At 37.6% G+C, this 25598-nt stretch overlaps 1 protein-coding gene across 2 annotated transcripts in view; it reads right to left on the reverse strand.

The window, feature by feature from the left end:
- Positions 1–25598, reverse strand: part of LOC122332329 (myosin-IIIb-like) — a 64349-nt gene that overhangs the window by 37487 nt on the left and 1264 nt on the right. The window contains exons 4-10 of one of the 2 annotated variants that reach the window (XM_043229658.1): positions 19242–19425; positions 18266–18400; positions 17453–17557; positions 17098–17197; positions 15923–15999; positions 14521–14666; positions 5397–5462 (exon numbers count right to left, since the gene is read on the reverse strand). In XM_043229658.1, the coding sequence (XP_043085593.1) occupies positions 5397–5462; positions 14521–14666; positions 15923–15999; positions 17098–17197; positions 17453–17557; positions 18266–18400; positions 19242–19425 (813 nt within the window). Of the gene's footprint in view, positions 1–5396; positions 5463–14516; positions 14667–15922; positions 16000–17097; positions 17198–17452; positions 17558–18265; positions 18401–19241; positions 19426–25598 lie in introns of those variants that run through there. The other variant, XM_043229659.1, reaches the window with a different exon arrangement.

Genomic DNA, 25598 nt, shown 5'->3' on the forward strand with positions numbered 1-25598 from the left:
GTTGTCCACTTACTATTATAATAACAATAAATTACGAATAATTACATGCAAGTAACAATAAGACAAATCCTAAACCTAATCGTATAGTAAGTATATGTAGTTAACAAAACTCTGCACTTAAATGTATAATTACATGATGTTTAATTAATCATGATTAATTATAACGTCCTTCTGCACAAATACTTATTTAATGTTATATTTAAAGTTCATATATTTTAAATGACTACTAAACTACAATATTTTCATTGCAAATGTGTAATTACAAATATTCTTTAAATGAATACTTTAAAAAACACTTTAAGGTTTAGAAAACTGCATTTAATAAAAATGTAAACAATAACGCATTTAAAGTGACTCCAAACAAAATATATCATTTCCATTTCTTTTTGACAAGGGTAGCTGGACTGAATTTGGCAAAATGTCCTGACTTTCCTCATTCCTCTTCATCTGTCCAGTTTGGATCTCTTTTCCAGTTTTCCGGAAAGTAAAGCACTAAGCACAGTGCCTATCTAAATCTCAGTGGCCTGCTTTACTCTCTACTGAAACTGCGTCTGTGCTGAGACCAGACCCTCTAGAGTCTAGACCCCATTAAGTGCAGTAGATTAAGCCCAGGGGTCTGTCATCAGCTCTCGGCATGGCTGAGGCTCTGAGCAGCAGGCGGCTCTGATAGCAGAGCACAGGCCATTCAGCGACACAATTACACACGCATTCATAACACAGCAACAACAGCGTGCTGTTATAGTACACACACAGGCAGAGAACAAGCAGCCGGGCCCTCGTGATAACATTGTGTCCCTGTACACCACACACACACGCACACTGACAGGATTTACTCAGCAGAATTATTTCTGATCTAATGGCTCTCAAAACACAATTTTTTAGTGTGATGTTTATAAATGCTCTCATAGGCTGAAGCAGATTTATTGTGCCAAACGATGAGTAATGCGTTGCAATTTTTTCCTGCGAGTATATGTGTTTTTTCTCCAGCTTTATTTAATTAATGATCACATTATAATTAGACAGGATTTATGCAGATGAATGCAGATTTTCTGAATAGTGACACTGGAGCGTATAGGCTGTGGACAGCAAAGCATCCTCAGCTCAGTAAATACTCGTAATATGAGCACACACAAACATACACAAAACGGGTTCTACAGCTGTTCTTTGTGATAGTTGAGGTGCTATATAGCACTGCTAAGTGGTTCTTTGCCTCGTAATTAAAGAGGAACCTATATAGCAGCTGTAACGGTTCTTAAGTGGTTTTTTGGCCTGGTTAAGGTGATCTTTAAAGAACAACCTGATCTCATAAAAGTGCATATGAATAATATGCCAAATAAAAACTAAATGGTATCAAAAATTCACTTTGGCATGTATATGCTATGCGATAGGTAGTGTTGTGGGGTAGATGTGTGTCAAATGTACACAAAAACCGTGTATTATATGTACGCCAACATATTTAGTATCATATGCACACAAAACAAAACTGCATATTACATGCACGCCAAAGTCGAATTTTGGCAAAAAGTTAGATTGGTCTAATCTAAATCTAGACAAATGTATTTAGCTTTATATTTAGCTTGCTTTTTTCCATTACTGGCAACCTTTCGCTTGGGGTTTAATGAAGTGAAGCCGAATTCGGTTTTCTTTACTACACAAAAACAAAACACTGTATTCTTTTAGAACCGCTTTAGAGTTTCCATAATTGATTCTGCAATTTAACTGTGTTTCATTTGGTGAGAATTGCGTCGAAGCAGCTTCAGAAAGGTTAGACTTGATTTATTGTACTTTGGTAACACTATTCACTATCACCTTGCTATTGAATACTTTGGACAGAATGACAGAATGAAGTAAAAGACAGCTGCAACAAACAGTTCGGTGACAGAAGGTATCTCAAGTTGGAGTGTAGCTTCATAAGCATTCTATTCTAGAAACGAATTCAATTTAAATATTTACAAAAAATGCTTCCAAATTCATACTACAGTACACAGAGTCTGCTGGAGTAACCTGTGGTTAAGTGTCTTACTCGAGGCACAACGGTGCTACAGCCAACCTTGAATTTTACCCACAGCGCCGAGCAGCCATGTGTGTGGCAGCCTGTACACTCAGGAGCACTTAAAGAGCACTCAGGATAAAATCCCACCAGCGCACACAAACACACACAAACACGCTTAATGAATATGACTGCGTCTGTGCTTTTAATTCATCACGAGCGGCCAGCGGACCTGCCACACTGACAAATGAACAACTAACACAAATAAATGAGTCAATTAGCATTCACAGCCCTCCTGCTGCGCACACAACATCCCTCTCTCTGATGTTTTCATTCTCAATAATGAAATAATAATCTGAGCTTTTCATTGCTTTTGTATGTACAGGCACACACACACAGAGAACCTCTTTTATTTACAGTCTGTCTGACAGGAATTAAACCGTACATCTGAGACGTGTTTGTAGAAACTTCTCACTGCGCGTTTGGCTCATATAGAAACAGACAGGATTGGTCTCATCAAGTGACTTTACAGCTGAAGCAACTGACAGGATGGCGGTACAAAAACACAGAAAGGATCTGGACACTTAAGCCATAATTAAAACATCTGAATGCCATTGTGTCAGACCAGAGACATTCATTTTTAGGGAAAGATACACAAGTACTAAGGCAAAGAAGCTGTCACTCGTGTGTAAGTTTCCTCTGCTTTTGGTCAAGATCTTGTTTTAAATTGCGTCTTTTCCTCATCCCGCATTGGCTCTTCCCCCTCGTTTGTCCTGTTATTAATTTACATCCCATTTGTTAATCCTGGTCCTGTCATGTGTGATTTCTGCCCATCTCTGTGTCCTTGGCTAGCAGTATTTTGTCTATTGAGAAACGGTCATAGCACTTGTTGTGTTTGCTTTGTTTAGTATTTTATTTTTTTCTAATGTTCACCAAGGCTGCATTTATGGTACAGTAATGATCTCTGATAATACTGTTTGGAACCTTTCAAGGTACAACTGTAATGAAGGTACATAAGTGTTCTCACTTCGAAGGTACAAAATGACTGTTTCACGATTGGTTGCTGTTTTAGCTGTTAGATATAGCAACAAGACTGACAGGTCGAAATCGCTCCTGCTGTTACAGGATTTTCAAACAGAAAAGAGATCGGGAATCAGACTACATTTGCCCTTTTATCATCTTTGAAGGTGGAGGGTGTTAATATTGAAGACGTCAATGTTTAAAGGTGAGTTTAGGTTTATAATAAGTTCACAAGTCGTAAACGTTTCAGCAACTCAATGTAAAATAAATGCGTTAAATTAGTTAATGGAGCTATGTGGTCAATGGTTTTATCCATCTGTATTAATTTGTATAGCTTTTGTAAATGGATTTGGTATTAAATGGACGCGACTGTCGTGATCGTAAGTAACTGAAAATGTTACAGCCACCTGTTCACAACAGAGCGTAAATAGCCGGTTGCATTTAGCCTTCTCCAAATACATTAGAAAGCAACAGCGCTTGTGTGTAGTAAGCTTGAAGTATGTGAAACAATACTGTTGAGTTACTGTAAATGAATGCTTACTCTGAAGCGCTGTGGTGGTGGATTGCACCTGTTGAACAACGTGACCATAAAGTTTTTCATTCATAAAACTCTAATAGCCTTGCTGACTGATGTTTTAGGTCTCAATTAAACATGTGAAGTTTCACATGATTAGTGCAAATTGTCACATGACTGGAGCTGTTTATTTACTGCTTGCACCTTGAGAAGATGATAACTGCATCGAAGCTCCAAAACTAAGAGCTAGTCAAGTATGTTAACATAAAGATGAGACAAAGACTTTATACACCTATAGTATTAATATATTCATATTGCATATTTATTTTAGTTGAGTGTGTTCACAGAGTGAACACAATAGTGACCGGTGGGAGATTAAAAATTTTGCTTTTGTTTTTTTGCAATACAATCCAAATGTAGTTGCTAGTGAAACACTAAGTAAATCTCTGTTTTTAAAAGAATGTGATCACCTGATTCTGCCCTATCTCTGTCATATACATTCATTTTATTAGAGAGCTCTGAAACTCAGCAAATGTGTCTTTAACTTTAAGATCATGAAGATGATTCACAGCTTTTTTTTGTTAAATCTTGTAATTATGAGTTTGATCAATGTAACTTAAAAAAATTTGATTTATGTTCTTCCATTGACAGTTCACACACCTACAACTTTGATGCTACAAAATGTTGATAAAAAGATTGTAAAACGAATCCATATGAATCAAACAGTTTAGTCCAAGTTTTCTGAGGAGACTCAATCATTTTAAATAATAAACAGAATTTATGATTTTGTTCACATTTAAAGTATGCACATCAGATTATTTTTGTTACACATTTGGTTTGAGCTTCCACAAAAACCAGTGAAGTCTGTTCTCATGTGTCAAGCAAGTATAATTGAGCGTCTGTTTGTACAATGTTTATATGAGAATAAGAAAAGTTCAGTTTGTTCATCTAAAGCGAGTAAACTTCAGAAAAGTTGGACGAAACTGCTCTATGGAATAGTTGTACTAACGCTTTATGAATTTTAAAGCATTAAAGTGGCAGTTGTCAGGACTGTCAGTGGAGGAACAAAAATCTGCCAGATTATAATTATTTTTGAATTGGAAGATCAAGATGTTTTTCTTATGAAATAGTAATGCATGAGTCCCCCAACTGTCCCTAGTGTGAAAAGATTGACCTCAAAATCATACAGTCAATGTTGGAAAGGGTTCAAATACACAGAAGATGATGCTGGAAAACTGTATATAAACAATAACATTCAATTTTTCTGATCCCTTTATTTTGTAAAAATTATTAGCATTTTGTATATTCTGCTATGGGTGTGTAAACTTATGAGCACAACTATATATTCAGGGTACAGTGGTAACTAGTCAGTGGGAATATAAATGAAATGACTTTATTTCTGTCTTTTCTAATACAGAGTTTTCATTTAGAAGAACCACGTCATTTGGGGAATGTCTCAGTGGACACACATCTTCAGTGAAAAGAAGAAATGTGCATGTCATTCAACAGGAACATGGCTTTTACTAGTTCTTGAAGGGACATATTTGCCACAGTTAAGGCACAAATGGGCTTGTCACTGGTGTGGTACCTTAAAGGAGAGATTTATACCTATTGATGAAGATGCAATATTGTACCAACAAGTTTTAAAAAGAAAAAGGTGCATTTTGGTTTCCCATAAATTGCTTTAAGAAGGAGAGAAAAAAACCCAACAACTTATACTTAAAACAACAACAAAAACGCACTGACCCCACACTTAGGAATGGAAAATTACTAATATTTCTCGGAGCCACTAAGAAATTCTACCTGCAAGTTTCTGAACACATTTCCTGTCTACTGAAAACGCTCAGCATCTTCACGTGTTCATGTACTCACTGAGCGATGAAGTGACAGAAGCTCCTGCACCAGTGCTCCGGCTGGCGGAGGGTAGGAGACGGGTTCCTGCAGATAAAACACAAAGACACAACACATGTGAATGACATTTCATTGGCCGCATTCAGGGAGGGTAAAGAAATTACAAAGTTAAAGGGACAACTGTGTTTGTTCAGAACAAATGTCTGTTCGCATTCATCTCCTTACACAAAGAAAAGCGAAAAACACAAACGCCTCATTCAGGTACAGACCTGTGCAGCTATTTCTAGAAATCAAATACTGCAGTCTTACTCTAAAATCAATACATTCTCTACCTTCTTTTTATACTGCCTTCATAAAAATCTCCCAATATGTTCTTACATTAAAACATTATAAATACAGCACATTTTTTTGTTTAGTCATCTAATATGTTTTAGTTGTCACTTAAATTAACATTAAGTAACTAAAAATTTTAAGTTGACTCAAATAAAAAAAAAATTTATGTAGAAGGGTAACAAGTTATTTCAAGTTGAAACAACATAATAGACGCTATTACATGGATATCATATTGCTCTGGTTTCTCATATTGATTCTTGTTTTTTACACAACTGGTGCTTCAGAGGACAGTATATAGTATTCAGTATATACTAATATATAAAATTGTTGTAATATATAAACATATATATATAAAAAAGTAAACTTTTTATATTTCTATTAGCTTTTAATCTTAGTTTTATTTCTTTGTCAAGTATACTGTATATATATATATATATATATATATATATATATATATATATATATATATATATATATATAACAATTTGTGACAGTAAGGTCAACTCCTTTATTTTTGCAGTAAACTAAAAATATCTGGGCTTGACATCAAGAGATGAGTATCAGACATGAGATTGTTAATTTCCAGGTATTTACATCTGGATCTGTGAGAATTTTTCATGTGAGCAAAAGTATTGTAACATGGGTGCATTTTGTAGTCCAGGTGTGTCCTTTCACAATAATTATTCAAACAAAAATTTGCACTGAATATATATATATATGCTCAGTTTCAGATTTGCCTCAGATTTCAGCAGAGAGCTGTCTATGGGTGAAAAATTAGCAATTGTGAAGCTGAGAGAAGGAAATCAGAGCTATTGCACATACACTGGCCATCTGTTTCAACCAATGTCCTGAAAGCAGCCACTGGAGCACTAAGTCAAACAGGTAGACCAAGGAAAATGACCGCAGTCGATGAAAAGGGTTCCTGATATTTTACAAAAAACATACATTCCCAAACTTTTAAAAGGCACTGTACAATATATATTTATGAAAATTACCCAACTGTTTGAGTGACAGTAATGACTGAAGTACGTCAAACCCCACGAGCCCTCAGCACTGCAGTGAGGCAGTAAAAACTTAAGCAAGTCTTGAGCTCTTCAGTGGAGCAGCTCGTATCTCAGAAGAGCTGCTGTATATCTCAGTGAGGTGGAGTTGTAAGTGTTTAAGTCTTTAAGGCGCAGACTGTGGGACTGCCAGGGACGTGTCGGCCCGCTGCTGGATGACAAACGAGCCGCCCTGCAGAGTGTCTGGCAGGCAACATCTGTCCGCAGAGCTGCCGAGTTATGAGAGCGAATAATCCCTCTGTCAGCTACACTTAGACAGAGCCATCTATTAACTCACACACACACACTTTCACACGCTCATATATTAGCACACACACTTCTACAGCCTCGTTTATTAACACCCAAGCAGCTCTCGGTGGCTGTGATGCCGCGATGGCCTAAAACCGGGACAGTTTCAGGCCATCAAAGAAAACATCGTTTTTAAAAGCAACATGTTGGAAAATGTCTTCCTGAACAATATACATTGCATTGCAGCCTCAGGATGTTCACTGGAGACATTTGTACTCTAAAAACTATATATATAACTATATGTGAAACGAAAGTGCACTTAATTGTACTGAATGTGAACTTATATCTTAAAGATACGTTTTAAAAACAACACTTGCATTCAGATAACATTAAAAAAATAAAGTACATTAAATCTTTAACAATTATAGTCCTATAGGGTCACCTGAAAGCCCAGTTTGCATTCAATATGAATATAAAGTATGATACATTTTATTTATTTGCATTTAAGATGTTAATTTTCTGAAAGCATTATATGAAGTATGTTATGTTAGAGCATTATTTCAGTAATATGCTGAAGTGTACTCCTTTTTTACAAGGTAGCTTCGGTACTTTCCATACGAATGTAGATCTCCAAAGGTCTGCATTAAATAATTTGTTATATATTTGTTATTTAAAGTCACAAAAAGGCTCCGAAGATCATGGGGAAGTTATTAAAGACATATTAGAACCCTAAAAAAAGCTCATCAAAACAAAATTAGGTCCCACTTTATAGTAGGTGGCCTTAACTACTATGTACTCACATTTAAATCAATAATTTTAAATTTACAAGAAAATAACAGTAACTTTTTCAATGCATGCGAATTTGTTTTCCCTTTTGGTGTAAAAGGACCTTTACAGTTGCCAAAAACAAGCTATGCCTTGCTTTTCACGAAAGGGCTATTTTATAATACACATACACTTTTAAAAGCAACTTTCCCCAACACAGCTGTAATGACGTGTTTTTTGAGTCTAAAATACGGTAGTACAATGTTATAAGAATTTACTTAATGACAACAGAATAGATGTGCTCTATGCTCGTGTGCCAGTTAAAGCTCTGTGATGAGTAGCAGAAGAGAAACAGTAATATGACTATATTCACAATTCATCCCTGCCTGCAGCGTCTTATTGCGTGATGGGCTGTTGTTAGGCAAATACAAACATGGAGCTCTCATCTTTTTATTTATATTCCCTCTACTTCTGCTTCAAGATCTCCCCATTTTCTTTCTTCAGTGACTCTTAATCTGCTTTGGCTTGATTGAAGTCCCAAACAGATATAAAGAGATGTAAAGAGCAGAGCAGGTCGAAGGACGTACATACTACTTAAAAACACATCTTGTCCGTCTTTCATCAGAAACTATCACCAAGAACAAAGCGTCAGGCATATAAACCAACCCCTGTTAAACACAGTTTTCTTTTTTCCACGGTAATCTGTCATTCTGTGCTGCTCTAAGTCACTGGGTGCTTTGATAGATATTCAGACAGGCCGTCCTCTCTGAAGAACACATCAAAGGAAAATAACCGACTCCTTCAATGCAAAATATAATGCGTGCCTGCAGCCACGCGCTCGCCTTGATGTTGCAGTGCTGTAGAGAGCTGCTTATACATAACAAAGTGAAGGCAACGTCGCTGATGGCGCTGCTATTGTGCTGGGTAAATTCTGCCGTGGTATTCACCCTCATTGGCTGTTCGTGAGCACAGGCAAACAGGATGTAAACACGCTTGGTTTATTCTAATCTAGCCGCAGAGCCATTAAACTCTGACTGGCAAACTGTCACGCTTTCAGCCGTGTTACTCACAGCATCAGTTTGTTACGCCGTAGATGATGAGCTAGACACAGACAGAGGGAGGGAGAGATAGACTGATTTATATACATGAATGTAAAAGTATATCTCATAAAACCTGTCAAGTATACATCTACAGTAGGTCAGGTTTCAATCAAATATAAGCCTATTTTCAGAACAAAAAAATGGTGTATTGTCTAAGGGCCCGACGACGGAGGGTCTGTTTAGGAGAAATTAAAAGAAAGGTTCTGTGATCTCAAAGCAGACAGGTATGTTTAATCACAACTCAAATGTGTGCAATATATTACATGAAGTAAGTAAATGAGCGAGGAGTGTGCGAGATAATCGTGTACTAATATCCTAACTGTTGTTTTAATTACATATTAGCTGACATACTGTAACTTTGCAAAAAACTAACAAAATTATGAGGTTTAGGTTATCAGAATAGTTACAATATAGCCCTAGTTTCGGCTTAAAAAAATGAGCAAAGTCAAACACCAATTGTGCGTCTCCGTATTTTGTTTATTTTGTCACTGAAGGTTACTGAATTTGTGTATTTTGTTATGTTTGAATGTTTTGTTTAGTGCCATTCATAACAGCAACCACTAGCTTTGTTTCTAACGAATCAGCTGTTTTGAATCAATATTTTTCATGAATGAGTCAATGGATCACTCATTTAGAAGGACATTTACTGCCACCTAACGGCGGATTTAGTGCTATTTATTTATCCATGACAGTGGATCAGAACATCAGTCCAATCGAGCAAACAATACAAAGGGGCAAATCCAAAGGTTGTGAAAAAGATTAACAGGCAAATATCATACACAGGAACAGAGATAAAGTAATACTGGCAAAACTTTGCCTTGTTCCTTAGGAGGGCGTTTGGTTATAAAGGCCTCAAAAAAGGAAATGAGGGCAGAAGAGTTTGAGCCCAGCTAGTACTCGGACGAGGGCTACCTCTGCTGGCAAGGCGTTACAGAAAGCCTTACAGTAAACCACGACGCTGTCTCAAAAACACACTATGCAAAATAAAGTAATTAACAATATCAAAAATAAATAGATAAAACAATATTTGTAACTTATATCGTAGATTGTAGGCTACGGTTAATATCATTGTAATTGTGAGCAAAGGGTTTCAAAAGTGTTAGGGTTTAACAAAAGACAATTCAGCCCGCACAAGCTGACATTTTCTCTGATCCAGCCCTCAACCTAAAATAAGTTTTACATCCCTGACCTAAAACCTCATGCTATTTTTGCATGTACTCTAAATGTTGATTTACAGTCGTCTCATGCCACTGTATTCCGTTCAGTAAGAGCAGTCACTGCAGTAGGTAAAAAGCACAGCCTCAGACGGACACACAAATATGACTCTAACACAAGCGCTGTAGCTACACGGTCTCCAGATGATAAATGACATGGCAGACATTTCATCAATACTAATCTGCCACATACAAAAGACTCCACAATTCCTCAACCTCCCAGTGGCTGGCCATATCGATAAAATTATTTGTAGACAAGTGGAAATAAAGGCAAAGAACTCCCAACAGCTAAACACAGAAACAAAAAAAAATATGGAAGAGTGATGGTACTGTATTTATTTTACAGTATACGTGGTGCACAGCCATTGATTTGCCAAAGTGGTAAAAATAGACCAAATGTGACTAACATGAATTTCCATGTTGTCCAAGTCCAGGTTGTTTTGTGTGTTTAGCAATGGTTAAGCCAGTTAATAGGCCTGATAGGAACGAAATAGATTTGAAATATAGGGTGAATGCTATCCATTAACGTCTATCTCCATAGCAGCTGACTGATGCATTACTTAAAAGTTCATAACAGAAATTTTAAATACATGTTTTACTTTTAAAGTCCAGAAAAGAATGAAAGGCGTTGTCAGAATAATCCATCTGCCATCAGTGGTTCAACCAGAACATATGAAACGGCGAGAATACTTTTTGTACACAAAGAAAAATAAACAACTTTATTTAATAATTGGTCTTCTCTGTGTCTCACTGTGTCACTGCAGCGCCATGTTTATGCCTCGATTTAAAAAAAAGGGAGTGCAGTGGATACTCTCTAAAAGGGTGCTGTAGTGACGCAGAGCAACACAGAGGAGACAACTGATGGCAGATTCTGATCATGTCTTTCATACTTTTCTGGACCTTGGCAGTGTTCATTCTTTGTTAAAGGGACAGTCACAAGTCTCCCAGTTTTCATCCATAATATCTTTAAATTGTGTTCTGAAGATGAACAAATCTTTTGAAGATTTGGAACGACGTGGAGATGAGTGATCAATTTAAAAAAAATCAATTTGGGGTGGAGTATGCCTTTTGAGTAAATATTATATATTATATAAGTATATTATTTCCATAAATAGCTACTCTTCATAAGGGAAATCGCTCTGCAATCACAGGGAAATTTGTGGGCAAAATTCAATCATTTGATTTGTGTGAAGATGAAGAACTTCCCCGTGTAGTTTTCACTCACGTTCAAGTGCATGCAAACCCCACTGTGCTGACCAACAGATGGTTATGTGCAGTGGATTAAATACACCACAGCTAGCTCAGGCTTTAAATATTCCCAGTAAATATAAATGATTTAGCCTTAATTAAAAACCCAGGATTCCTTGCACTGTATGTCTCAGTAAGAAAAGTGTGTTAGGTGGAGCTCCAATAATGGCATTCAGTTTGGGAATTGTACAGCCTTGCCTATGAACAGCTCCTGTCCTTCATCAGGAGTCAAACATTTGGCGCTGACAGGCTGCGATCGCTCCACGCCCCTCGTAATCTCTCCGTCAGAAAGCGGGCTGATGGTGGGAACGCCGGCCCGGACAGATGACATGTTAACAGAATCATTTCATGCCCCAGTGAACACACCAACACTGATTTATTCGCCCGCTGCCGTACTAAAGGTCCCACGCTTCTGATTTATGCGCCCCAGCCCAAATATCTAATTTCATTTGAAAAGAAAGAAAAGGAAGGTAGAAGCAAGAGATAGAGGGGGAGAGACAGGTGGGTGAAAAAGCAGAGGGAGCCCATCATGGCTGTGTAGATACTATACATGATTATTGCACTCAGGCATAAACTACAAGACAAATGGGCTGGCAAAGGGAAGCGCACAGCATTCTAACATTATCATTTCTCATATCCAGCATTCATAATCGAAACATCAAGCGGCATTAAAGCACCTTTATGCTACCCAGACTCACTGAAAATACGTGCTTCTGCACTCTTACAAATAAAGGTGCTTCACGATGCCATAGAAGAACCCTTTTTTGTTTAAATGGTTCCATAAAGAACCATCTGTTTCATAAAAGGTTCTTCATGGTGGATTAAAGAGATGGTTCTTTAAAGAACCTTTGACTGAATGGTTCTTTCTGAAACCAAAAATGGTTCTTCTATGGCATCACTGTGAAGAAATGTATACTCTGCAAAGTATTCTGCAATCAAAATTTACCCGAGTTTCCTGCTATAATGAACACTAGAGGCAATAACGCTCAAAAGTGTTTAGTTAAAGGGATTGTTCACCCAAAAAGTAAACATTTTATAATAAAATAAAAAGTCACTTTAAAAAGGCAATTAGATAAACATTACTATCCCTTTAAGTAAAGTAAAAGTTCAAAAGATGCCGTATTTTGAATAACACATATGTCTTCATCCGTTTTGAGGAAAGTTACTTTTAAAAGTAATGTATTACAATATTGTGTTACTCCTTAAAAAAGTAACTGATTAAGTTGCTTTCAATTAAAAAAAGTAATGCATTAAGTTACTTTTGCATCAAGTTTTAAACATGAGCAGGGCTTGAATATAAGACTTAATATATTCTATTTATAGCAAATGTAAAAGCCCTTTCACACCAAGAAGTATAATGAATAAACCTCAGGCTGAAGGAAAAATAAAGAAGGTTCAATACTCTTCAGCAATTAAAATCAATTAAGCACAATTGGTCAGTTATCTAACGTTTTTGCTTTTTAGTATGGTTGAACTAGATCATCAAAGGTCAGCAGCAAAGAGTTAATAAAGTTAATAAAATGGGATTAGATTTGCGTTAACATATTTTATTATTGCAGTCTAAATCTGTCTTTAGCAAGTGTGATTCATTTACTTTTAGTCCAGAACTACACTGTATTCCCAAATCGCACACGACACCCTTATTCCTCAACTAGGATCATGCAGAGCCCTTTGAAGCTGCGGTTTGCTCTTCAACCCGCTGGCCACCATGCACTGAAGCCCACGAGAGAGAAAAAAACTGTAATGTTTCTGTTATCTCATCTTTTAACTATAATTATGTCAGTAGCATTTTCTCTCATTATTCAGCAATAACGACTAATACGTATTGTGCACTAGGCAGTAAGCTAGTATTCTGTGTCACTGAGCTGCACAGCCTCTTTCTAAGAGTGAGCAAACATCTGCGCTGTAAGCGTCCCGACTGTGAGCGGCCCATCCCCAGCAGGCCTGGAGCGGGGCAGATAACATGAGTGTCAGCCTCATCTAAATGACAATGGTGGAAGGGAGGGTGGCTAATCACAAATGCAAATTGCAATCAAAGGACCTAACTGCAATGCATTCTGGGTGATAACAGTGCGATCATAAAGATGGCAAAAGGTCAGATTGTCGTCAAAGCTCTTACAGTTTATCATTAAACAGAATATTGACACACGTGAGATCCCCCGATTCTGTGAGGATAAAACTGTTGAGCCAAATGAGGGTGAACTGGGAAATCAGCAGGCATGACAAAGAGCCCAGTGGAATATTAAACTGAGTAGAGCACCAATGTGCCAGTTGAGCCGTATCAACGTGTGTATAAATAGTACCGCAAATGAAAACTAAAATCCAAAATCGCATATACCTCCCTACAGTAGTCAAGAAACAATATGAGAAAGAATATGAGTTGTATGTTCAGGATCATTAATACAGTAGTCCAGATGACCTACTATTCCGAAATGCACGTTCAATCAACACTATACCATCCCATGACCTCAGAAAGGAATTGTCAATGGCAGTGAAGCAACTCAAATGAAGTGGTAGGTCACATGACAACTCGACGAGGCAGCACATTCGGATTACATTCATTCTACATAATTATACCACACAAAGCACGCTACATTTGGAGCACAAAACCAGTCATAAGCAGCACTGGTCTATTTGTAGCAATAGCAAACAATACCTTGCATGGGTCAAAATGATGGCACACAGTCATTAGGATATTAATTAAAGATCATGTTTCATGAAAATGTAAATTTCCCACTGTAAATATATCAAACCGTTTGTTTGGTTAGTAATACGCATTGCTAAGGACTTCATTTGGACAAATCTAAAGGAGATTTTCTCGATATTCAAATAGTTGTGCAAATATTGCCCTAGCCAGACAAAACGTCAATGGAAAGTTCATTCATTCAGCTAAAAATGAACCCTTATATAGATAGATAGATAGATTTGAGGTCGCTCTCTGATTCAAGTGTTTTCATTGGCTGCTTGATTTTCCAATCTGCTGTCGGCGAGTGACGTCATGGTGAACGAGGATTATGAGATATTTCCTATCCTGTCCTTCTCTCTTTTGGGCAATTCTCATTCTTGTTTTCCAATTTCCCTCAATCTTTCCTGTCTATCTCCATTCCTGTCTGTTCCTCCCTCTATTTCCTCGCCCTGGCTCCCCGAGCAGACTCCAGCGAGCGCTGCGTGAGCTTAGCTCCCCCTGCTGTCTCACCTCGGTATTTTGAAGAGCGCTTTGACCGGGTGCATCTCGGCCAGAGGCGGGTCTCCGTCCGCCAGCTCTATGGCAGTGATGCCCAGAGACCACACGTCACAGCGGGCGTCGTACGAGTAGTCATACTGCTGCTCACACGCTATGACCTGCACACACACACACACACACACCATCATCTACACTGACAACAACAAACAAACAAAAATAAAACAAGATGACGGCTGTTCAGAGATCTGTCAAGATACTACAGTATGCTACAGAGATACTACAGAGTTACACACCTATACACCCACTGACTCTATAGTCTATATCTCCAAAGGATTTGTTGTTAAAAAAATAAACTGTTAACTTCAGGTTATTTAAACTGCATGGACTCCAGTTCTAGCTAAAGTAATTTTACATATTAGAAAAATGTATATCAGTTTTATTATATGGTTTCAATTAAAATAATTAAATAAGCTAATTTATGCAGTATTTCCATGCAAATTTTGCTGAATAATTCTCCAAATTAAACTAGTTTTGTTTCAGCTCCAGGTTACCAATATTTACTGTACTGTAATATTCATAACGATCATGTTTTTCTGCAGCATTAAATCAGTCTCAGAAACACTGTGACCAACCGCATATTGCAAAGCATTTAATTCAGACTATATTTTAATTGGCCCTGAGGGGCCTCCCCCACTGGCCCCATCACTTCGCTTTATTTCACTCTCACACAGCGGCGCTCAGCTATTAACCTTCACACGACCCACCCACACACACACACACACACACACACACACACACACTCCATTAGACAGCTAACTAATACACAAAAGCACACTAAGCATTACGAAACACATTTTTCACAAAGACACAGTGAATCTACTCACAGGTTAAAGGAACAGATTGTTTCAGCGAGTACAGTACATCAAAAACCTGAACAACTTGAGCTTGAACAAAAGTGCCCATTAGAAATAAAATAATCAACATAGGCTTACTGGAAAATGTGTTTAACATTATAGTGCCGTCACAATAGATATAGCTTCAAAGCAGCCTTACAGAAAATCATAATGTTAATCTTTATAATATCTTAAGAGTTACACTTGATGAATTAGTGATAATTTGGTTCACATTTTGGAATAATATACATTTTTAAGCAGCTGGGATTTACTTTATAGTATCTTTTTATGTGAGTATACTGTATGCATGTGGTTAATTTTGTATATACTGTATATACAAAACATTGTATATACAGAACAGAGCAGTTTTTCAGTGACATGATGGTAAATGATTTGTACAGAACTTTCGTTTTTGTGTGAGCTACCCGATTATGTGTAAAACGTTTTGTACTGTATCAAATAAAGAGGTAGAAAGAGATGGAAAGAGAGAAATTGGTCGTTTTTTATATGACAGGACGGACCTCAGGAGCCATCCAGAACGGTGTTCCCACTGATGTGTTTCGGCGTAGACGGGCACTCGTCAGCTGAGCTGAGACGCCTGCAAGACATCCGACACCGCGCGCGTCAAAATCATATAACAAGCTTATTTTTTCTGTGATATTTCTGTTTTCTGAAGCGGGGCCAAATAACAGCTCTGTGGATTCAGACATTTAGCAGGAGGCAAATGATGTGAGGTGACATTAGGGCAGAGAGCAACATTCATCAGCATTTTGCTTCACAGCAGGATCCACTTCTTTCTGTCATGCACACGGGACAAACACGCCTCAGGCAGAATCAGTCGCCCCACACACACACACACACACACACACACACACACCGTTTAACCTCACTCACACCCGGGTGTGTTTGATAAAGCACACAGACGCCTGAGTGGCTCCACCTCAATTTAGTGGCATTTAATTAGCTGATAACTCATGAAACCCGGTATAGCATTAGCATACTGCTCGTTTTATTATGCATTCAATAATAATATATGATGTGCATCTGCATAAAATATTATATCATGTAAATCTCATGTATGGTCAACAAATTAATTGCTAGTAAACGGAGGCAGTGTTTTACACTCTTCTTATACAAGTTATTGGTTAGTTATTTTGAAAAAGAAGCCTGCCTGAAAGTACTGAATATGCACCTGTAGTGTACTTTAAAAATAATAGAAAAAAAATAGAACTTGCAGATAGTCATATAACATTAAATTTAAAAAAGCCACATAAAAAGAGTACACTTTCCAGTTTTGGGCAAAGTTAATTTTGTATGACAATATTATAATATTTATAATATTTGTATTTTTTAAATAAAAAAGTCACTAATTGTATTATTTACTGCAGTTACTTTTGTGTAAAGTAACTCATTATGTAATGTTTGCATTATTTTTTGTCAATTAGGCTAAGCTTGCTTATTTTTTTCAATATTTTTGTCAACTTGTAAAAGCCCTTTTAAAAGTGAAATAATTAAGCCTTTGCTGTGGGTTAATTTTACATTTGTTATTAAATATTACGTCTAAAGTTAATATATTTTAAATGTAGGCTACTAAATTGCAACTTCATGGTTATTTTATCTCACTTCAAATTAGTACGTTGTCTGTTTTGGAGCTTGACAAACATTGTCACTGGAATGAAGCAGCTGTAACCATTACCGAAGTCCACCAGTTTGACTCCACCGTCTGTGGTGAGGAGGATGTTGTTGCCCTTCACATCACGGTGGATTATTCTGTTGTTGTGAAGATGCTGGAGACCCTGAAAATCAAGCAAGAGTCAGTAAGTGAGCACTGAAGGTCTACAGCTGGACACCCTCTCTTTCCTCACTATCACGGCCCAAAATAACTACTCTGGGACAGTCGGAGCGCTGAGGCAGCGTTCCCTGTGCTGGGGTGAGCAGATTACTTTAGTCTGTCTGTGTGCGTGTGTGTGTGTGTGTGTGTGTGTGTGTGTGTGTGTGTGTGTGTGTGTGTGTGTGTGTGTGTGTGTGTGTGTGTGTGTGCTGTATCTCACCAGAAGTGCTCCATACAGGATGTAGGAGATGACGGGCTCCTCAAGACGTTTTCCCCTCATCAGCAAACCCTTTATCAGGTCCGTTACTGAACCCCCATTACACAACTAACAGAGAGAAACGCCAGATAGAGAGGGAAAGTAATGAGGACAGGGAGAGAGAAAAGAACGATAGATGCAGTTACAGAGAAGAGGGAAACCAAACAACAGAAGCTACATTAGGAAGGGCTAAGCATTTTTTATGAGTCATAAAATAACAAAACACATCACACAGCATTTCCATTCAGCGTTACTATCGTCAGTATATCATAATATTACGCATTAATTCATGACTGACTTTTTCTCCATTTGATGAGTGGAATTATATGGACATCAAACATGTAAATGAATACATAAATCTTAAATGTATGCCCGAATATTTATTATATTCATTTTAAATCGGATCTGTAATCCTGCTCCGGCGGTTAATAAACAGAAGCGCGTGCGCTTTGCGGAAGAACATTGTAGCCGGAACTACTTCTCTCTGTTTACGTCTGTGATGAATCACGCAGGGGCTGGGCTACTCCGCGACGTTATCTACTCTAAATAGTCCGAGCATAAACATTTGTTACAGGTGCACCGTAGTGATTCAGGACAAGCCAAAATCACGGTTTGTAAACTGGATTCATTGTGTTTTCTATTATTATATGCATTTAGTAAATGCTGAACATAAAAAAGTTACAGACTGCAGCTTTAAACTGGGTTTACCTGTTATACTTAAATTACATTTGAAAATGCAAATAAAATGCAAAACCAAGCATTTATAAAGAAATGTACCTCCAAAACAAGCCATAGCTGCCCTCCAGAGAGCTCGTCTGCTTGGTAGAACATGCCAAAGAACTTCACCACATTGGGATGATTGGACAGCGAGCGCAGGATGTTGTACTCGGCTTCAATCTCCTCATCCACATCCTGACATAACCATTAGCACAACTGCATTAATCATGTATGTTAGTACACAAAACGGCGCCTTCATTTACATTTGTTGCGTGTAATGGCATGGTGTTCTTATGAGATTATGACTAACTACATGGACCGTCCTTAACTGAAGCTCGAAGTACATGAAAACTACTGCTTATTAAACAAATGCTATCATATACAGTACAAAAACAACATGTCAGAATGTAATATAACAATGAAAAGGATGCAAAAAGCTTTCATGCATGTGCTTGTATGACTGGGTAAAACGAAGGCAGCCATGCATGCACTGTGCAGCAGGGGGTTATGGGGGATCAAGCAGCACTAATGACATTACACTACACGGGGAATATCAGCATGAGGCGTAAAAATAAAACATCTTGACAAGTTTTTCAAAAATCAATAGCTCTTATCAATAGATCTTAATATCTGTGGGGAAATTTAGGAAGAATATCTACTTACTCTGTTAGTGTGACTGGGATTCTGAGACAGGCCAGAGGACAAGAGGGGAAGAAATGTCTTTTAAGATGTTTTTTTCTTTTTTTGGCTTTTAAATAATTGGAAACACTGTTAAGAGTCTAAGATCCTAAATGAACTTGACTAGAGAACAGATACAGCGGTTACAGTTTCAGCACGTTTCAATTCATTATTGCGTTGTAATGCCCCCTTTTGAATCTATTGGGTCTGCCTTACAACGATTAAGGTTCTCACAGAGAGGAGAAAAAGAAAACAGGGTAAAATCATGGAATCAGAGTTTTCCATGTGTTCACATCGGGATGAGGACACAGCTGCTGTACAAATGAAGAAAATCTCAGAAGGCCCATCAATGACTCACATTAATGGGATCCAAAACTTTCACGGCTGCTTGACTTCCATCTTTCTTATTGATGACCTTGTAGACCTTGCCATAGGTTCCTTTCCCAATTGTTTCCACAATGTCCCAATCAGAAGACGGATCTGTCAGTGACTCCAGACCGATCATGCTTGACTTGTAGGGATACAGTCCATAGAAAGACCTCCTGAACATAACAAGTATTTGAAATCATAAACTTATTTCCATTTCTTCGCGTATTTGTACATCGTTAAAAGACGTATTTGAGATGAACTATGTTTCTAATGGTGTAATACAATTCATACACCGTATACACCGTACCCAATGTGCTTCAATTTTATAATAATAATAATGTAAAAACTGCTCTTTAGAAACATCAGAGGAAAGACGAAGCTGCTATAAAGCTACTATATAGCTTCAGAAGAGTTGGAAGATTCTTGATATGAAACTTTTATGGTGCTCTTTCGTCATTTTTCTAGCTTGACAGTCCCTGACACAGTGAATATTTATTTTATAGGGCGGTTTTCATCGTCGAAACTCATCCCTCTAAATGCTTCAAATTAGATATATCTGTAGAAATATAAGATAGTGTTTGTGGTCACTACATAATTGTTATCCATTTTTTATCCACTGTATTTCCTACATGAAGTCCACGCCTGCAAATCTAATTAAAATCTGTATCCTTATGTCAAACAAGCTAATGGACCGCATCGAATCACACTCTTAAAAAAAACTGTGACTATGATTTTGGCTTGTCCTTTACAAAATATCAGGTATCATAACATAAGAAAGCTATTCTTTCTTCAGTACAGTGAAGGGTCAGACAAAGCCATGCTGAAATACTGACATGTTGCAATAGATATCAGATTTTTCAATTTCTTATCAGTCCTTCACTTTGCTATGGTCTGGATGTTGCATAAGAAAGCGGCGTACCACGTAGGGGGAAGCGTATAAAACAAGAAAGCACCCAAGATCGAGCCTTGTGGTACACCGTTCTTGCCATTATTTTTGTTTAAAACATTTTGCGCGCTATGCAAAGTTACGCAAGCGCGGTGGTAGTGATCTGACAGGTAGGATCTGGACAGGTACACATTCATCCACAAACAAATCAAGAATGTCACAACAGTGTGAGTACTTACACAGAGAACAAGACCCCTCTTTGACTCATTCCCTTTGACGGAAAACGCTCAAGAACCCACTAATACTTCCAAACGCACAAAATGTCATCGCAGTGCTCCGGCCAAAAAAAAACATATTTGTAAAAGCTTAGAAAAAGGGGTTTATGAATATTTTTAAGCAAGAGAGCTGCCTGTGTCTCTCCGGCACGCGGGAGCATTAGTTGATGGATTCAGATAGCACTTTCCCGTCACTGCGCTCTAAGAAGTCACAATCAGCTCACCGTGATTGGATTTAACAGAGATTAACTCTGTCGTGTACCTCAGGACTACTCTCTCATTTATCATTTAAAGTCGAGATGTCCAAAACCTTCCCTCCTGATCACATTCCTGAACGTAATCTACAGAGGTATGGAGAGAAGATACCACAGACAGGGACCTCAATACTAGGAGACCGAAGTCTGTCCTCACTGCGGGGTGATGATAAACGAGGCACAGAATGTGCTCCGATTCCCAGCTTTAGTGCAAAACAGTGGAATGGATCTAGTGACAAAATATGGACTTAAAGCAAACTACAAGCAAGCAATAAAACGTTACGATAAACCAGAAAGAAAATAGTATATAGTAATAGATGCTATAGATAACAGGGGTTTGCAATCTTTTTGATTTTTTTTTTTTTCAGTGTGCCAAAAGCAACATTGTGGTCATTAGTAAGTTAAATTGTGACACATTTTTTTTCATAAATGATAATGGCTCTACAAAGTCTAAGACCTGTGATGAATTTTGCCCCTCATTTAGATTCTTGAGGGAAGGAAGCATTTTTTTTGGGGGGTCATGTTGAAGTGGAAAAGGTAAATGGTGTCCTGCCCGTATTCTCTGAGCCTCGCACACACAGAAGTATGAATAGCGTGAGCGATTAGAGCGACTGCGTGAGATGGATATTTCAAACCTCTCATCTATTTTCTGGAAAGGTAGATAGCACAGCTGAATTTTGACTAATATCATTCTTAGGAAGGATGTTGCCACACAAGGACAACAGAACGGACTACAGTCTTATAATAACAGAAATACTATGTTTTATTTGTGCTATTTAATATTGGATTAAAATATATTTTTAATCACAATTCAATTTACTTTTGAAATTGAATTTGAATTGAGACTGCCAAATAATTAATGATAATCAAAATGATCATAATTAATCTGATAATCAAAATAATATAAATTATTTAATTTATACACTGCTTGTCGAAAATTTGGAATAATATTGCAGTTTAAAAGGTTTCTTTTTAAAAAATATATATTTTGAATATTTTTTAAAATGCATTTCATTTCTGTGATAGTGTTCAGCATCATTACTCCGGTCTTCGGTGTCTCAAGTTCTTTCAGAAATTATTCTAATATGCTGATTTAGTGCTCATTTATTAGCAACTATTTTCATTGGTTTTTATCATCAACAGATTTTGTTTGAACATGCTTAACATATTAGAACGATTTCTAAAGGAGCAATTGAAGAGAAAACAGGCCATTTCAATTTTAATAATGCTTCATAATTACTGTTTTTACTGTATTTTTGATCAAATAAAATCACGAGAGCATATGAGACTTCTCAAAAACATTAATTATTCTGAACTGACTGGTAGTGTAGTTTAATATTTTAGTGGAAAGTCGATTATTTTCCAATAACCTCAATTTTAGCAGAACTGACTTCAATACAGTATCCAGTTCAGCACCCCGCTGAATGTTCCATTTACTCGTGAATCGAGAGAAAGGCGTTCTTAAATACAGAATTTTGTCCAACACTGTTGTATTACAACGCAGCAGAAAACACACCCCGCATTTAATGATTCACCGAAAGTTCGAGATCATATAGTTTAAGGTTTGACCTTCAGCGTGGTTTAATAATGCTGCCCAAATGTGTTTAGAGTCACTGAAGCATCCGTCAGCGTAGGAGTTGAATTGCCATCTGATCTGCTCTTCTCCAGATTAACTTTCACCGTCTCTGACAGCTCCTCACCTCTCCTGCGCGGACAGACAGCCGCAACTCATTTAACTCATTTAACTCATTTAACTCATTTAACCTTACGTCGCATAGTTAATAACACAAAATAAACGCAATAAAAAAAAATTAAATGCATCAGCAGATCTTTGTTGATAATGATATTATTCGCCACTTCTTCCTTAACAGGTGCACATGCATGCAAAACTTTGTTCCATGACCATAACCATAGCCGAGATACCGCGTTCAAATATAGTACAAGAGATCAGCGATATCAATATAATAAAACAAGCCATTCCAACAGGTTTCTCTTCAGATTCAAAAGCGCAGGAAAAAGGTTTAACGAGAGCTGTGTGCGTAATTATGAATAATAATAATGCGAATGCGTAAAAACAACAAAGAACATACCTCGGTTTGATAGACCTTCCTAACAAGTTGCTGTATGTATGTGAGGGTTTGTCAATGCTACAAGCCTAAATCATTCTAATCAGCCTCTCTGAATTATTCATAAAGTTGTAATGTGTAATATGATCTTGTTTTAAATATTCATTAGACAGATGGAACTAGTCATAAAAGAGCTGCGTATGGAAGACATGCAGTCAGTCATACAAACGCTAACAGGTAAGGAGGAGGGAACTGTTTCTGAATAGCGCTGGTCATGTGACTCGAACAACTCCCATAATATTTTGATATGCAGAAACGCTCACATTCGCAGATTACGCGCTCGCAGGCAACAGGCCTTGACTTCTGGAGACCGTTCACACAGTAATAATATTTGAATATAGAAGGAGGGTTGATTATTATATGAGCTGAATGCCATAAACTACGAGACGGAATAGATAACCAATACATGTTTCAATATAAAGCTCCCGTTTAATTCCTTGTGTTCAAAGAAAACGCAATTGCGTAAATGTGTTTAAATGTACAAACGGAAAGATCTTTGCTCTTCGTGAGTCAGCCTAGGGTGGTAATGAAGAGAGACTGCGTTGCTATGGCTCATATTCTCATGAGAACGGGAGAGCGGCGAAGCAGGACCTGAGTGAAAACAACAGACTCTTGTCAGTCTAACATCTGTCCAAATACACACAGATCATGTTCCGTATTAACAATACGCAGCCTGAAAGTATAAAGCCTACTGTATAATATCTGCCGTACACCTGTTGTAATTTGCTTCCTGCTGTCTGATAGTTTATCATTTTCTGTCAAGCTCAAGGGTTTTTTTTTGTATTATTCACTCGCATGTGTGTTTTTTATTATTGATTTTTCTAAAACATAGGAGGTCCGAGTATCAGATATGATCATCAGGCTCTTGAAGAATGTTTAGTTCATAGAATTTTGTTACCACTGAGCTGAGGTAAAATCAAAGTAAAACTAACTTTAAATATCATCTAAGACATATTATTAGAGATACATTAGATACATTATCATTAATTTCATCAACACTGGAATAATAACAGCTCTGCTCTTGTTCTTAGACTGAACAAAAAACCTAGAACTAGTTCTCAAAAGTATGTTTTTTTTTTTCACATATTCTCATTCGTTTCAAAATGGTTTGACTTACATGTGTGCCATATTTGGAAAAGATATCTTATTCTGTTCAGGAGTTATAGGCATTTTACTACAATTTTTGGAAGTTGCTTTGAACGTTTTGGCGTCCCTTCGCCATCCCTTTGAGACGATAATAATTGTCGACTGCAATTATTTTGATCATTTTTTATATTCACTCTCCAGAGAATCTTTCTGCACTGGTTTAGTTCCAGTCAGGTGAAAACGAGTACTACCATCGCTCCAAATATCAGCTCTCAGTGTCTAAAGGCCCGTTCACACCAAGCATGATAAAGATAACGGTATTAGCGTCCACACCGGCGAAAGATATCATCTGTGGATTCTGATTGGCTGTCAGTGTTTGTATTCCTCATAAGCTGTTATGAAAATTATTCCAATTAAATCGTTTCTCTGTGCCTTTGCTGTTATCGCTGCTGACTAAGTTTTTAGAGCTATATCTTTATCGTTATCGTTATGCTTGGTGCGAACGGCTTTTACAAGACTTCGTGCAGATTTTACAAGGTGGCTAATTCATACGAATTCGTGTGACCTCGTATGATTTGCCTAAAACAAAAGTGATGGGTATGTTTAGGGCCAGTCGTACAGATTCATACGAATTAGCCACCTCGTAAAATATGTGCGGATTGCCATGTGATCGGACTGGCTTTTATGGTTCCGTCTACACGATCAGTTTTATGCGGAAATTGCTCATTAACAAATAAATAAAATAAATATGTCAGGCTTTACAAGTTTAACTTCCTAATATTTTTAAAATAGCCAGAAGTTACTCTACTTGTATACCACAGGATCCACCTAAGGTACCCTAGCAACCGCATAACTAGTACACTAAAACCGCCACCACTGAGACCACCTTAGCAACCGCATGACAACGGCCCGACGCGCTCTCTCAGTGTGTGAGAAACGCGTGGCAGAGGAAAGCAGACACCACACGCGGAGGCTGATGGGTTTACATTACCACTGCTACACAACAACAACACAAAGCCGAGGATTGGACAGACAGAGGCGGTTTGCGGCAGAACTGGTCATGTGAGCGAGTAAGTGAAATGAGAGTTGGCAGCACAGGCAGAGAAAGAAGCTCTTACAACATAATCTCCTTTTCTAAGCTCCCCTCTCACGCATTGACTTCATTCAGGGCAAAGGTGCAGAGTCCTGTTCACTCGGACGGAGCTAGTCCGCCAGCAAACGCACAACCTCTAACTTTCCGTACGACCGCTGATCTATCCGCACTCACTGAGACCAACTTTAGTGGCTCTCAAGCTGAAACTGTGAATCTGAAATACAGAACAACAAGGCTGCGACCAGCTGCAATGCTAATCAAGCTGCCTGCTAAGCTAACATCTTACTTCACGTAAACACTGGCTACTTTACTTTTGTGCTTTCATTTTTCGTCTTGATTTCAATCATTGATTTAACTATTATTTCGATCTTTGACATGGCCTTATTTTTTTTTTTTAGCGTTTACCTTATGAAGGATGATTTTAATGTATAAAACAGTAAATGTTTGGTGGCCGGGGTCACACATAAATAATTCATTCCTGCGATTTTCAGCATTATCACTCAGACTTCAGTGTTACACAATCTTTCAGAAATCATTCTAATATGCTGATTTGATTCTCAAGAAACCTGTTATTACAAACAAACCGATTATTTTGTGGAAACTGTTATTTTAGGATTCTTTGATAA

This window comes from Puntigrus tetrazona, unplaced genomic scaffold, assembly GCF_018831695.1.
Source record: "Puntigrus tetrazona isolate hp1 unplaced genomic scaffold, ASM1883169v1 S000000008, whole genome shotgun sequence".
Classification (NCBI taxonomy): Eukaryota; Metazoa; Chordata; class Actinopteri; order Cypriniformes; family Cyprinidae; genus Puntigrus; species Puntigrus tetrazona.